Source organism: Myotis nattereri (assembly GCF_964212035.1).
Source record: "Myotis nattereri genome assembly, chromosome: 3".
In the NCBI taxonomy this organism is placed as follows: domain Eukaryota; kingdom Metazoa; phylum Chordata; class Mammalia; order Chiroptera; family Vespertilionidae; genus Myotis; species Myotis nattereri.
The window spans coordinates 161,585,426-161,601,571 of NC_138077.1; the positions used below are offsets into that span (position 1 = coordinate 161,585,426).

The 16,146-nt window shown below is 42.9% G+C and overlaps 1 protein-coding gene across 1 annotated transcript in view; it reads left to right on the forward strand.

Moving 5' to 3' along the window:
* Positions 1-825: 825 nt before the first annotated feature.
* The window catches only part of SLC44A5 (solute carrier family 44 member 5), a gene marked incomplete at its 3' end in the record, with an annotated part of 308,159 nt that continues 292,838 nt past the window's right edge, over positions 826-16,146 (forward strand). The window contains exon 1 of the mRNA XM_081087251.1: positions 826-1,250. Within this exon, the coding sequence (XP_080943377.1) occupies positions 1,217-1,250 (34 nt within the window). The 5' untranslated portion in view covers positions 826-1,216. The remainder of the gene's footprint in view (positions 1,251-16,146) is intronic.

Here is a 16,146-nt window from a genome sequence, read left to right on the forward strand (position 1 = left end):
GAATAGAGGACTTAAATGCCTTGTGCAAATTTTCAAAGCTATGAAGTTGCAGGGGTATGGAGTTCAGTGCTTTTTCTGCTACACCACATTGATGCTGGGGCAACTTTTAGCTAATGATACTGAATTGAATCCCTGGGTACTTATTTAGATAATCAGATTGGGTTGGGAATGTAAGAGGGGAAAGGAGAAGTCTTAAGATCACTGGGAATTAAGGAAGTGAATGTTGGGGAAACCTCAGCTTCTGTTAAGGAAAAAAGACTTTGCATCCTTCTCCCATACTGGAACCCCCTTTTCACTCTACTTCTTCTGCTATTCTTTTAATGCCTGAGTTACCACCTTTACATTCTCAGACGTGTCTTAAACTTTTGCATGCCCTTGCAGTTCTGGAACATTGGTGAGATCCCTTCTCTGATCAGCACTCCAGAGGAGGACAGCTCCTCCAGGAAAATAAAAACTTTCCAAACCCCCAATCTGAGTGAGAAAGAATACAGCCAGTGGACCAGTTTCTGCAGGAAGCCAAGAAGCTACCCCTCTCCCAATTCCCCCAACATAAGTGAGCGTGAACTTTCTGTTCTCTTTTCCCACAGCTCCAAGGGAACTGTCCTGCGTCCTCACTATAAAGAAGTTTAGGCCTGAACTAGGTCATCCTTCCAAAGGGTCTGGTGGTAGGCTGCCTCTAGGATTGAATTTCTCTTCTCTCCACCAGCCTTCAGTTGGCCTTGCCCCTCTTCCCTTTTGGTTCCTCGCTGTCGCCTTCCCCAGCAGCAGTGACGGGTGCTATCGCCGGTTGGATTGGAGCTGGAACTCAGACGGGACCCCGGGGGTGGAGGAGTGGGGGAGGGAAGTGTGGGTAAGGGGGAGGTCAGCTCTGGCGGGCGCTCTGGGGACCCTGCGCTGCCCCCTCCAGCAGCAGGAGCAGCACAGCAGCGTCAACAGCCGCAGCCACGGTGGCCACAGCAGCGTGAGAGTGAGGCTGGAAGCGCAGCGCAGCCCAGAGCCCAGGGACGCCGGCGCCCGCCCGAGCCCAGCGGAGCCGAGCGCGCAGCCAGGCCGCCACCGCTGCTGCCTCGTAGATGCCATCACAGCAACAAAGAGCTCGCTGAGCTGAGAGCCTTGGCGGCGAGAGCTCGCCTGGAAGGCTCGGCACCGTTTCCAGGAGCTGGGCTGCAGCCGCAGGAAGCGCCTGTAGGGTCTGGGGAAGGGGAGAGGGCAGAAGATGGCCCAGAGGAGAAAGCCCCCCAGCATCGAGGGTGAGTTCCGCTCTATTCCCACCTCGCGTCCCATCCCACCTCCCGCCTGAGGTCCTCCCCTCTGGCCTGCCTGTTTCCATCCAGACTCTACCAAGTGGGAGGCTGCCTGCCGGGGAAGAGTTTGCCTTCTCGGAGAGGTGGGGGCCCCCAGCACTGCTGCACCCCCTTTGCCTCTGGGGACACTCTGACAGGAGTTTGTCCTCTTTCTGTGACCTGGGAAGAGCTGGAGACTCTCTGTCACCCCACCCCTTTTCTACCCCATGAGCGTGCACCCACCTCCTCTCAGGGTAGTCAAGGTAGTGGGAAGAGAAGCGACTCTGGGCTCCTAGAGTCTCATCCAAAAAGGAATGAGGCTGTGTGTGTGTGTGTGTGTGTGTGTGTGTGTGTGTGTGTGTGTGAGAGAGAGAGAGAGAGAGAGAGAGAGAGAGAGAGAGAGAGAGAGAGAGAGAAGAGAGAAGAGAGTTTTTCTGTGGTCTCTTCTATTCCCTCCTCCCATCCTCCCCCTCCTCTAGGGCAACTAGTTCTGCATCCATTTTCCCAACCTCCATTCTCAGGAGGAGACAGGAGTTGCCTGGCTCTCCTTTTCCTCCGCGGTCAAGGGGGCTTGCTGCCAGCCGGTCATCTCAGGCTATTTCCCTGTATCCGACTGCCTAGGCGGCAGCGACTCCAGCTGAGCAATCCCCCTGTTGCTCCTTCGGAACCAGGGCTTCGGAAGTTGGAAAGTTCAGGGGGAGAAGCGACGGCTGGGAGGGCAAGGAAGACCTTGTTGCTGGGGTGACTTGAGGCATCTTGGCGTGATCCAGGCTGAACTTGGGAGGGAGCCTCCTGGGTGGCATCGCAAAGCACCGTGCGTATGCGTGTGGGAGCAGGGGCACTGGCAGAGGTTATCGCTCGCCCGGCTCCCGCTGGGAACCGGCAGTGGCCAGGAGGTGCCCGCAGCACTGCGGAGAGAGCAGGCAGCTCGCGCCATGCCCGGCGAGGAAGCCTGTGCTGGGGAAACTGGACCTGAACCTTGTGGGGAGGAGGAAGCCGAGGCGTTTGAAGTTAGAGTTTGACCCAATGGGGCTAATGGCCCAGGAGGCGAGACTTCCTGGGCTGCGGGGTTAGATAAAATCAGGACCAGGACTCGGAGATGGGAGGGTGTATTATTAAATATATCGGCTTGATCCACAGCAGCATGCTCGGCTTAGGCATGCTTCTCGCTGTTCTCCCCCAAGTCTTGCTTGTGGGAGCTTAGCTCCACTCTAGAGGTCACTAGGGGGACACAAGTTTATCTTGGTGCTGCAGCTTGCTTTTTAATTCCACCGGAGTGCTCAAATCACTTATTGGAAAGGGTTTAAAACCACGACCCTGAATCTTTTGGAACGTGTTACTACAAAACACCGGGGATGTTCTGCTTGAAACAATAATATATGTGTAATAATTTTATTGCAGTGCATTTCTTTAAAAACATTACAGCTCCTGTAAAATAGAAGAGGCCTTAACAGACTGATTTTCCCCTCTCCTAATGAATTAGCACACGTTTATAGCAGTGGATGACTAAAGAATGAGAATGCAGTCATCAACAGTTTCCTTACCATAATATGAAAGAATTAGTCTGAACCCAGATTGACAAGATGCATTAGCTGCACTTTTGGTTCACTCGCTTTTTATGGAACCATATGGCACCATGAAGGAAACAGAAGGATTGGTTTTCAGCACTGCTGATGTGGCTAGCCATTGGCAGGAATGCATTTCATACCCACCCCAAACCTTGCAGATTGTAAATGGTCCGTGAAGAGTGGAAAAAAATGTTAAGAGTTTTACAGTACATGCTGGCTAGAGACAACCTCACCCTTGAAATTAATATTGATAGAAACACAAAAATATGTGAATGAGACCAAATTAATGAGACGTGAACTCTCCCTAGAATGAGGTTTGATTTAAAGATACCCTTGTCCCCCCCACCCCCCCAAAAAAACACACCAAGAACTTTTTGTGTTGTGTATGCTAAGATTGTGTGTATTTTCTTAAATTTGATAGTGAAATAATTAAAGAATGGTAGTTAGCAGAGTTCTGTTATTTAAGTGTTCATTGTTCCTTTTGAAGAATTAATGATCAAGCTTTCCTAGGACAGTCTCAGTCTCAAGAAATTTTATTCAGTTCTTTAAAAATAATATTTACTCATGCTATGTGTTTTTCTTAAAGAGATAGTTATTGAGCTCTTATTGACTTGTGTTTATCTCTCTCTTGACCAATGTTAAGTTTCTTTTTTTGTTACCAGTTTATTTAATCTTTTCTTAGAAGGAATGATACTTTTTTTAATCCTTGGGGTTTCAATTTAGCAAAGCAGGATTAATTATGATATTTTATAGCTAACAAAAGCAACCTCAGGAAGCTGTAATCCGTCGACTTGCCTCAATTTTGCCTCTTTTTTAAAATATATTTTATTGATTTTTTTACAGAGAGGAAGGGAGAGGGATAGAGAGTTAGAAACATCGATCAGCTGCCTCCTGCACACTCCCTACTGGGGATGTGCCCACAACCAAGGTACATGCCCTTGACTGGACTCGAACCTGGGACCCTTGAGTCCGCAGGCTGATGCTCTATCCACTGAGCCAAACCGGTTAGGGTTCAATTTTTCCTCTTAAGAGGAGAGCTCTACAAAAGCACCTGCCTGCAGGCTTGCTGAACTGCTCTCAGACATCTGCTTCTGAGCTACAACCACTAAACTGGGACTGCCTGGTAGAAACCCAAATGCTAAATTTCTAGGCTTTTTTTTTTTTTTTGGCAGGATACTGGGGTGAACTCTGCTGGATAATAAACTATAGGTTTAGCAATACATTCCATGCTGTGTTGGTTATCATTTTTTGAAATCTGCTTCTCTGCTTAGCTACACTGCATCTGGAGAGAGATTATTCGTTGGAACATGTGACAGGCAAGTTGTTCATTGGCTTCTGAAGTCTTAGCAATAGAGATTACATGTCTAGAACAGCTAGAAACAGGCAAAAAGGAAATGCAGTTTATTAACATCAACAGATGAATACAGTGAGTTGGCCATATTTCTCAAAGGAGACCAGCATTTATTTGTGATAACCTCATCCAAGGACAGCTTTGCAAAAAGGCAAAGGGAATATTTATTAAGCCAATATTTATAATGTTTTCATGAAGAATGCTGTAGTCCATGGTCAACAAAAGTCTTATAAAAATGTTAGTTATGTTAGTCATAATGATATTAACACCCCCCCCCCCACTTTTCCAACATTACTACAAGGACTTTTACTCAATTACTTAAGTTTAAAAGTTAAGTTATGCCTGGGTCATCTATTTATGCATTCATTTAGCACTTATTTATTGAGCACTGAATATATACCAGCTTCTATGTAAAACGCAGAATGCAATGATGAACGTAGTAGACAATGAAGAGTGTAGTAGGAGGGAGGCTAGGATGAGCAGGTAAACAAATACATGAATAAGAAAATACACAGCGGTTAATACCATGAATAAAATAATATGTTTTGCAAGAAAGTGATTGTGAGCTCACTTTAGATTGTCTGAAGAGGTGACATTTGAACTGGGAACCAAATGATGACGTGCAATTTGTATGCCAAAAACGAGAACATAGCACTACAGGCTTTAAGGTAGGAATGAGGTTGCAGCTTGGTCTGTTCAAGTGTAGGCAAAAGGTCCATTTGGCAGAATTGTGGTATATGAGGTAGAGCCAGGTTGGGAGAGGCCAGATCTTTTGGACTCTAAACAAAAGTAGGTTTTATTTTAAGTGCAGTGGGAAATCGATTAGATACTCATTAGATGTTTGGGGTTACAGTCCTATCTTTGAGGGTAGTTTCAGGGAGAGCAGCTTTTCTATATCAAGTCCATAGGCCAAGTAGAGCTACCCAATGGACTTCATTTTTCTAAAATGTCCAATTATACTCAAGTATATACTCACCTGTTATATTCACCAAAATACCTATAATATTTTGGGCTCTGGTGTTGATAGCATCTCTAGGAATCTGTTTTTTTTTTTTTTTTTAAATCTTAAAGAAAATGAAGACTAATTCAACATTTTAGTAAAGATTAACAGGTTAGTCATCCACCTAGCAAGCAAGTAAATCTTAAGAAAAACATTTTGTAGTGTTAGAAGGGAGGATTATAAAGAGTCTGAAATGTTACTGAGCAATAGGCGGAATGCAGAAGGCAGCATGAGGGGTTCCTAGGTAATGAAAAGGGAGCCAGGGAAGAAGAGTTGGGAAAGGGGACGTGGGAAAGCCCCTAAGACAACATCAGCCGATTCATGATTTTGCCAAGAGCAGCAGAAACCTGATGTGAGAGTGTTCCAAGAGAAACACTCTAATCCAAGAACAAAGGGAGTTCAAACCAGGGTACCTTTATGGATTTGACTGATCTTTTACTTGTGAAGCATAACAAAAACATACAGGCTTTTATGTATTTTTTTATTTTTGTTAATCCTCACCTGAGGGTATTTCCCCATTGGCTTTTAGAGAGAGTGGAAGGGAGGGGGAGGGACACAGAGAGAAACATCGATGTGAGAGAGACACTTTGACTGGCATTGATTGGTCACCTCCCATACCTGCCCTGACTAGGGGTGGGGATTGAGCCTGCAATCGAGGTACGAGTCCTTGAAAACATATAGGCTTTTAAAAGATGTCTTTGATTTTACTTAATCATCATTAACTTTTTCTTATAGAGTATAAATCTCACAGATGAAAATAATTTAATGATGAAAACTGCCATTTGTCCTAGCCACTGTTTGGCTCAGTGGATAGAGTGTTGGTCTGACGACCTAAGGGTTCCGGGTTCAATTCTGGTCAAGGGCAGATACCTTGGTTGGAGGCTTCTCCCTGGCCCAGGCCCTCGTGGGGGCACGTGCAGGAGGCAACCAGTCTATGTGTTTCTCTCACGTTGATGTTTCTCTCTGTCTTTCCCTCTCTCTCTGAAAATCAATGGAAAAATATCCTTGGGTGAGGAATAAAACAAAAAACAACAAAAAAACCCGCCATTTGTTCAGGGTGGCTGTTTGACTTCTAGTTAGCAGAGAAATTATACCTTTGGGTCTCTGATCTTACTGTAAAAGTGTTGATGGTTGGGAGCAGGGGGAATTGGGGTCTGCTGGATGTTTTTCTGCCCTTTGAACATTTGTGACTAGAAGGTGTCATACTGTTTAGGGAAGATATACATAATAATTATTTTAAAGCTCTCCACTGTCTTCTCCTCTCAACTGCTTCTTTGCCAACGATTAACAATAAAATAAAAAATAGGAGAGTATCCTATTTTACTAAGCAAAATAAGCCAGAGAAAGATAAGTACTACATGATCTCACTCGTATGTGGAATCTAATGAATAAAAGAAAGTGATGAACAAAATAAATCCAAAGACATGAAAGCATGGAACAGACTGAGGAATTTCAGAAGGAAGGTGGGAGTGGGAGAGTGGGGGGAGGAGTAATTGACTGGGAAACTTAGGGGCCCAGTGCATGAATTCGTGCACTTTGTGGGCTGCGAGGCTGCAGTAGGCACAGGGGCGAGTCTCAGCCCATCTTCTAAGCCCCTGCCCAGCCCCTCCCGCTGTGGCTCCCGTTCCCCTGTCTGCTGTCAGTCCTGCTCCATGACACTGATGGCGCCGGCCCCCCTTGCACCCCCTAACAGCACAGAGTGATTGGGGCTGGTGCCAGCTGTGGATGTGAGTGGGGCTGGCGCTGTCAGTGGGTGTGAGCAGTGACTGCTGCCCCAATTGCCCCTCAGGAGCAGGGGGAGGTGGAGAAGCCCTCAGGGACAATCAGGGCCGGCAACCACTGCTCACACCCGCTGATGGCGCTGAGCGATCGGGACCCCTGCTGGGCACCAGGAGTGGGTGTGAGCAGCAGCTCTGGCACGGGCTGTGGCTATGAGCAGGGCCAGTGCTGGCAGTGGGTGCGAGCAGCAGCTCCAGTGCCAGCAGTGGGTGCGAGCGGGGCCAGTGCTGGCAGCAAGTGTGAGCGCTGGGTGGGACTGTGGCACATAGGAGCAAAGAATTTTCAGTAACCACCAGAGGCTCACCCCAATGACAGTGACTGGTGCCCCACCTTGGTCTGGTGCCCCCGCTCACCTGCTCCACCACATTCTGCACACGCCCCCTGGTGGTCAGTGCACGTTATAGTGACTGGTTGTTCAGTTGTTCTGGTTGTTCCACCGTTCAGTCTATTTGCATATTAGCCTTTTATTATATAGGATTATTTTATAGGATATGCATAGCCCATGGACATAGACAGTAGTGTGGGTAAGGTCTGGGAGGGACAAGTACAGGGTGGAGGGGGTCAATAGGTAAAATAAAACAAAGCAAAGAGGACTTCTGTAATACTTTCAATAATAAAAAGTTGGAAAAATCCTATATAATAGAAGGCTAATATGCAAATTGTCCCCTCAGGAGTTTGACTGACCAGGAGTTCAATCACTCACTATGACATGTGCACTGACCACTAGGGGGCGGTGCAGAACGAAGGAAGGTTCTAGCCGGCAGAAGGCCCCGATTGGCCCTGATCGCTGGCCAGGCCTAGGGACCCTACCCATGCATGACTTTTGTGCACCAGGCCTCTAGTAAATAAATAAAAAGGAAAAAATAAATATACAAACATTTTTTGTGTGCCTTAGGGAGGGCTTTGCTCAGTTCCCCCCTCCCTTTCTTTGTACTTCAAGTCTCTCTTTTGAGGCTAGCAAGGCTGAGGGTACCTTAGGAATTATGTAACTAAGAATGAGTCTGGCCCTTAGTGATACTGTAACACAATGTGTTTATGACATCAGCTTTTTTTCATAGTATGTTAGTGTAGGACGGATAGCTCAGTGTTTCCAGAGTTATTTCAAAGACTGATATAGTAAGAGGTGAGTGATGCTGCTAACTATGAATAGCATGTGTCTATAAGGAATTTGGTTAAATTTAGTATTGGTAGATACATATTCTATATGTCAGGATATATATATACACAGATCTCAGTTCCCAATTTATATTCAAACTTCACTGTTTATACATGTGAGTGTGGTAATATCTATATTTTATATGTGAGAAAATTGAGATAGAAATACATTAGGTGTTTTCTTGAGGACTAAGAAATAAATTATGGACTGTGGGTAAAGGCAAAACCAAGGCCCTGTGACTCCTGTTCCTTTGTGTACATCCAGTATTTTAATATCTGTTCACTTTCCTCCAGATGTACCAAGTTTACACAATAAAGTTAGACTTTTTCCCCCCTACTGAATCAAGAGGATGATATATCTTCTTATACTTTCCTCAGAAGTGTCACAACTTTATTGTTTGTGATCCACTTTTAAAATTAGAAATACCTTGCTCATAAAAAGTAGGCTAACTGCTCACAGATGCTAAGGCGATACTGCACAGAGGTTTTAGCGCTCTCGAGAGATGGGAAGGCAAGGGAAGGTGAACAAATGTTCTCACTTTTTGAAGTGGTATAAGCAGGAAAAGATGGGTCAACGCTGAGGTGGATTGAGATTATTTTGTTATTCATGTGGCAAGCCATTTGACTGCTGTGGTAGCCAGCAGCACAGACGGCCTCCATGTTCTTCACCTACTGGGATTCACACCCCTCCAGCCCTGGATCTGGGCTGACCTGGGTGGCCAGTAGAGTACAGTAGAAGGTTACATTATACCTGAAGGCGTTGTGGCTTCCGTTTTGCTGTTGTGTATCCTTTGCTCTCTTCTATCACTTGCTTTGGGGAAAACCAGCTGCCATGCTGTGAAAACGCCCAGGCATTCCCATGGAGAGTCTCGTGTGGGAAGGAACCGAGGCCTGCTGCCAACAGCCAGACTAACGTGCTGGCCATGTGAGTGATCTTCCTTGGAGACTGGCCCTCCAGCCTGGTTAAGCCTTCATATGACTAGCCTCAGCTAACATCTGACTGAACCTCATGAGAACCCCTGACCCAGAACTGCCCAACCAAGCTGCACCTGGATTCCTGTATCGCAGAAACTACAAGAGAGACGAACTGCCTACTATTGTCTTAAGCCGCTAAATTTTGGGATAATTTGTTGCAAGCATTAGATAATGAATACATCTATGATTCATTCTTTTTGCTCCTCTATCTTGGGAGATAGGGACCCTCTCACTCTGTGTAAATATTACAGAAGACGATGTATATGTGCAAGAATATATATATACTTAAACAACCTTTCACTATAGGGATTAATTTACTTATTTATACATTTACTCTAGGGTTTCCTCTGTTTCCCATCAACTCCTGAGAGTGAAAGGAACACTGTAATTCACTAATTAATGCTAATCTTCATCACTAATCTCAGCATTGGCCTTGAATCCTCATCCTGTTCCTTACTTAGTGAGTTGGGCTGACAACCTGAAGTTCTCTTTTCTGGTTTCCTTGACTGCATTTTAGCAGCTTGTTTCCTCCTCTGCTTTTTTAGTGATCACTCCTAGTCCCTTTGGTTCACTTAGTTACAGTGGTTCTCAACCTTCCTAATGCCACGACCCTTTAATACAGTTCCTCATGTTGTGGTGACCCCCAACCATAAAATTATTTTCGTTGCTACTTCATAACTGTAATTTTGCTACTGTTATGAATCGTAATGTAAATATTTGATATGCTATACGTGTTTTCCGATGGTCGTGACCCACAGGTTGAGAACCGCTGGTTTAGAAGGTACCTTTCAACTAAAAGGTACCACCAAAATAAAAATCAGAGTGATAAAGAAAATTTAAAGGTTCTAAAATCCCCCAACAGCCAAAAACTTCACAGTCCCCCAAACTGAAAATACAAAAAGTCCCTTAACACCTAAAATCCAGTAAAAACCTCTTCTGCTATATTATCTGCCCTTCCCTACGAAAGAATCCCTTCCACCTCCCAGCCCAATTGGTCCTGATGTATAACCAGGAGAGTGAGAAGGAAGATAAAGAAAAAATGGTGAAGGCTGTCAACCCTTCTGCTTTAGGGTGGGATTAGTCCACTTTATTTTACTCACTCATTTATTATTTTATTCACTTGACAACTACTAATTGAAGATGTACTCTGTGCTAGGCACTATCCTAAGTGTATTTGGGAAACTGCAGAGAGCAAAATGGAACTTTTGTGAAGTTTACATTATAGATAGGAAAGATAGACAATGAATAATAAATATAATAAATTGTTGATATTAAAAATTGAAGAGTACTGTGAGAAAAAGAGAAAAAAATAGAGCATAGTAAGAGGAATTTAAAGCACTGATGATGGGATGAGGGAGAGAGTGCTGGCTATTAATACTTAATATTAAACTATTAAGCATTAATAGGTTGGATACTGTAGACCTAATTGAAAAGATAATATTGAAGGAGGTGACGTATTTATCCGCAGAAGGGGCAGAAGTTTCTAGAAAAAGGGAAAAACCAGTGCAAAGACCCAAGTGAGAGCATATCTGGCATGTTTTTGAACAGAAAGGAGGCTGAGTGAAATTATTAAGGAGAACTGAAATAGGAAAGAGCGTCAGAATGATGAGGAAAGGGCAGATCAGTTCAGAACCTTTACTTAATTTTAAGGACTTTGGTTCTAATCCCGAGTGAAATAAGAAGCACTACAAGTTTTGAACAGAGGAGTAATAGAATCTGACTTACATTTTAAAAGAATTGCTGTGGCTGCAGTGTTGAGAGTATCCTATAAGAGCAAGGAAAGAAACTGGAAGACCAGCAAAGGAGTCTTCTGCAATAGTTCATTTCAGAGATGGTGGTCACATCTGTTGGGTTGGTAGCAGTGGAAGACATGAGAAGTGGATGGGGACTGAAGATACCTTGAAGGTGGAGCTAGTACAGTTTCTTGAACTAACAGGATGTGAAGTGTGAGAGAAACATGAGTCATGGATGCCACCAACTGCATTTGAAAAGTTGTGGATGTGGCAAGTATAGGGGGGAAGAATTGGGAGTTCACTTTTGGAAACATCTGAAATATTTATTTGACATTCAAGTGGAGATGACAGTAGGAAGTTGGATATTAGTCTGGAGTCTGGGGGAGAGGCCTGGGCTGATGATGTGAATCTGGCTGTCATTGGTACATAGTATTTAAGATCTTAGACTGGACGACTCACTGGGAAGTGAGCGCAATCTGAGATAAATGATCTGAGCCCAGGGTTACTGCATTAGTAAGAGGAAGGAGAAAAGATGAGGAAACCCATGAAGAAGATTGAGAAAGAGGAATGGTAAGTAAAGAGACTGTTGGGCTCTGGAGCCAAGGGAGAAAGTGTATCAGGAAGGAGAGAAGAATCAACTGTACCAAATGCTGCTGGTAGCAAAGTAAGATGAGGGCTGAGAAAGGACAACGAGGTTTAATAATGTGATCACTGGAGACCTGGACAAGGGAAGTTTAAGTGTAGTGGTGACAGTGATGGTCTGAATGCAATAGGTTAAGAGAGAATGGGAGGAGAATAATTAGAGATAAAATTGTCAATTTTTTTGAGAGGTTTGTTGCAAAGGGAGCAGAAAAAATGGTGCTGTGGCCTAGAGTGGGAGTAGTAGTCAAGAAAAAAAATATATTTTATTGAACATGGAAGAAATGGCAGGTTTTGTTCCTTGAGGTTTGTTACAGTTTGTTTTTCCAGGTGGTCTTTAATCTCTTTCACTATTTTAAATTTTGGTTGCTTTTTATGACAGTTTCCTGAGAAGTAAGGAAGAACAAGTGTAGAATGTCACTTATATCATTGAGTGACAAGAAACCTATTTATCTTTATTTCTTTAAATGTATTATCTTAAAAAAATTAAACATAGTATTGAAAGTGCATAAATGGACTTCCTGACAAAATCTTTGATAAAATATGAGAAAATTGCCAGGAGAATATAGTTTGCCAGTAATTATGTTGCTGGCTATAGCAGTCCATTCTCTCAGTTGGCAAGTTTAGAAGGAACTAAAGAAAACCTCAAAAAATCTTTAGGGTAGGGTAGGGACTTAGAGGCAATTTTGCAGTGTCTGGAGACATTTTTGATTGTCACGACTGAGGTGGTTCTATTGACCCCTAGTGGATAGAGACCAGGGATGCTGCTAAACATTTTGTAAAGCCCAGGAGAGCGCCCCTCCACCCACTAAGAATATCTGGTTCCAACTGTCAACAATGCCGAGGTTAAGAAATGATGGGCTAGCCCCATAATTTTTCCAGAGAGAAGCTAGGAAGCTACTTCTGAGAAAGGAATCCAAAAGGGCCTGTTTTCCCTATCCCATTGTTCCATGTTTGGATGAGGAACAGTTTTTAAACAGATAATTAGGGTTAAAAATAAAGATGTTTCTATCCCCCCCTTGATTTCTCTTTGTTCCTCTTCATCCTTCTTCTTCTTTAGGTTTACATTATATATTACTATTTTTATAAACTTGGGTAGTTTCCCACTAGGGTCCAAGATATTAGAGGAACATTAAAGTCAAGGTTTTAAAAAAACCCAACGAGTTCAATTGAGGAACCACAATTTTACGTTGCTGATTTCTATTCTGCACCTGTCTTTTCAATTTTGTGAAAGAAAGGATCAAAAGCAGGATGACTTGTTAAGCTCTGGCTCTATAGTCTTTAATGTGAAAGGAGCTGTGGTCTCTCAGCCATCTTTTCATGGCTCCTTTTGGTCATTAGGACTTCAAAAGCAGGACTAGTTCTAAGCACTTGTTGAGTGAAAATGTTGCTGTAGGATCAAAAATTTTAAATCATTTTATAAGAAGCTGCTTAAAATTTACACATTAAAAAAAATGTGAACAGGTTCTTTATATAAATTTTGTAATCCATTGTTCAAATTCAGAGACAAAAGATTTTGAAATTGATATTAATATTTTATTACAAGCTTATTATCACTTCAGGTGTGCCTTATAAAAATTCAGGTCATTTTAAAGTTAGCCTATGATTATATACATTTTATAAGAATTAGTTTAAAAACATCAAAAGTCATGAAATGTAAATAAAACTGTAAAAGCTACTAATGTACATTCATACTTCACAAATTCCAATATTAACAGTATTTTCCATTTTGAATTAAGCTCTTTTTTTTAAATTCACTTTTTACCTCCTCTTATTTATCCTTTTGTTGGGCTGCACAAGAATGTCATTGAATTCTTTTTCCATGGTGATGACATTCATCCAGCTGATTTAACACCTTCACTCCACTGAAAGAATATCTCTGACTAAAGAAGGACCATTATGTTGTTTAAAAAATTATTTGGTCATAAATAAATGTATTAAAGGATGTTTTAGCTGTATGAGATAGGGGTAGACTTGAAGTTCTAAGGAATAGCTTTGCAATCCACTTTTCCCCTCATCCTTCTCAACCACTAAGGAAGTCTAGAGGCCCGGTGCATGACATTCATGCAGGGGAGGTGTCCCTCAGCCTGGCCTGCACCCTCTCCAATCTGGGACCCCTCGAGGGATGTTCGACTGCCAGGATCAGGCCTAAACTGGCAGTCGGACATCCCTCTCACAATCTGGGACCACTGGCTCCTAACTGCTTGCCTGCCTGCCTGCCTGATTGCCCCTAACCACTTCTGCCTGCCAGCCTGATCGCCCTCTAACCTCTCCCCTGCTGGCCTGACTGCCACAACTGCCCTCCCCTGCTGGCCTGATCGCCCACAACTGCCCTCCCCTACTGGCCTGATCACCCACAACTGCCCTCCCCTGCTGCAACCTGCCTCCTCTGCTGGGACTGGCCTCCTCCACGCGAGGCGGCGGAGATGCTGGGACTGGCCTCCTCCATGCCACGCAGAGCCGCAGGACCCCCAGGTCTCACCGTGCAGAGCAGCTGCCGGGCCCTGCCTCCGTTGTTTGCGTGGCCATCTTGTGACGGCCATCTTGTGCCAACATGAGGGCGTGATGCCACCTAGGCTATTTTTAGTATAGTGTATGCTTTGAGTCTACTGCCATAACACCCTGAATGCATCTGATCCCATCTAAAATGTATTCTTTGTAAAATTTAATGGAAACTCTATACTGAATAATTACTGCACTTCCCACACATACACTTTATTTAGCAATCTGTAGAAAGAACACAAAACAAAAGAAGGACATTTGCTTCGCATGCCAAACTCAAAGATCAAGAAGCCTTATGTTTTAGCAAACTGTAATTTCTCACTACCTAATTCTGAATTAATGCCTTAGGTATGATGAAGAGTAAAAAAAATTAACAGATTACATGTGAGTTTATATATGGGTCAAGAGAGGTACGTAACCTATTTAACCTATTTTGGAAATAAACCATCTTCAAGTTTTTGGCAGCATTAAATGGTAGAAAAGCATATTACTTAGGAGTAACATGAATTTTAATGGACAATATTTTTAGCCAATTGCTTATATTAAAGGACTGGAATATCTTTTGAATATTTAGGAATTTAATGAGTCTAGACTTTCTTTCCTTCAACTGGTCCTACTTAGGAGGTTTTAAGCTACATCATATTTTCTGAAAACTAGGTTTGGAGGCTGAAGAATCTTGAAAACTGCCATTGTCAGATCATGGCTCAGTCATCAGCAAGACCACTACTGGGGTAGGAAGGTGGTGAGATGGTGTTCTGGAGTAACTTTATGGGAGGGCTCTTTTTAATATATTTTTTTAATTGATTTTTTACAGAGAGGAAGGGAGAGGGATAGAGAGCCAGAAACATCAATGAGAGAGAAACATCGATCAGCTGCTTCCTGCACGCCCCCCACTGAGGACATGCCCGCAACCAAGGTACATGCCCTTGACCGGAATCGAACCCGGGACCCTTGAGTCCTCAGGCCGATGCTCTATCCACTGAGCCAAACTGGTTCTGGCTGGGAGGGCTCTTTTTGAAGGATTTCATGAGTAAACGTAGTCTTTTAATCTTTTTAGGTATGCTAAAACTTTTTCTTGGGATCAACCAGACAGTCTACTTGGTGCATGAGAGAACAGTTCACCAGCTAGACAATTTCTACTCTTTTCTAGGGCTGCTTCCAATCTTTTTGCATCTTGGATTAATTTTCCTGAATCAAACCTGGCTCTGCGTAGGCTGTCATGTGCCCAGAATTGGATCTGATTTTTATGGGATTGCAGCAAGGGGTTGCTTACTACCTCACGGTGCCTGGCTTTTTCCATGAGCCTATTTGCTAACTACTTTTCTTGGTCCCTCTATGGATACCCATTTTTGGCTATGAGCTCCTTGAGTGTCCTGATTGTGTTTTATTTATCCTTTAATTCAAAATGTCTAGTATATTTCTGGACATAACATAGATACTATATGATCATATCATTGAGTGAATCAAGCATATGTATTTCTCTATTTTAAAATATTTTTCATAATTTTAATCGTTTGATTCAGTTGCTTTGCTTTAACATATCTAGCACAATTAACTGAATTTTCTAGTTTTTTTCTGAAAATATAATAGTCTAATGAGCATTTGTGTGTGTGTGTATTTGTGTATATGTGTGTATGAGTGTGGTTTGTGCTTACATATACAGGGGGTCCCCAAAAGTGTATACACACTATAACAGCTGATAGTTCAGTTTTGAAAATGAAATGTATTTTAATAAACAGTGCCTTTCTAATTATTCAAAGTGTATGTATACATTTTTTGGGACACCTTAGCTATGCAGTTCCTCTAACCTTAGGGTTAATAGTAGAAGAAAGCTGCTTTAACTTTGCTTATTCATATATTGAAATTTTGACATCCCTCTTTGTCAATACTTCCATGTTCCCAAACCTCTGTGAGTTTTCACTTGTTACAGCATTTATCAAACTATATTTTAATTGCATCTATACTTGTCTTTCTTCCCTAATGGACCCTACAGTAGCCTTGATGGTTACTAGCACAGTGCCTTATCACACTTAATGCTTCACAATTATTTATTGAAGAAATAAATAGATAAATATCTTTTTTTTAAAGGACAATATTGTGAAACAGTTATAGGGATCAGATGTCCTATTTTAGGGAGAACAACACTATATCTCAATTTAGT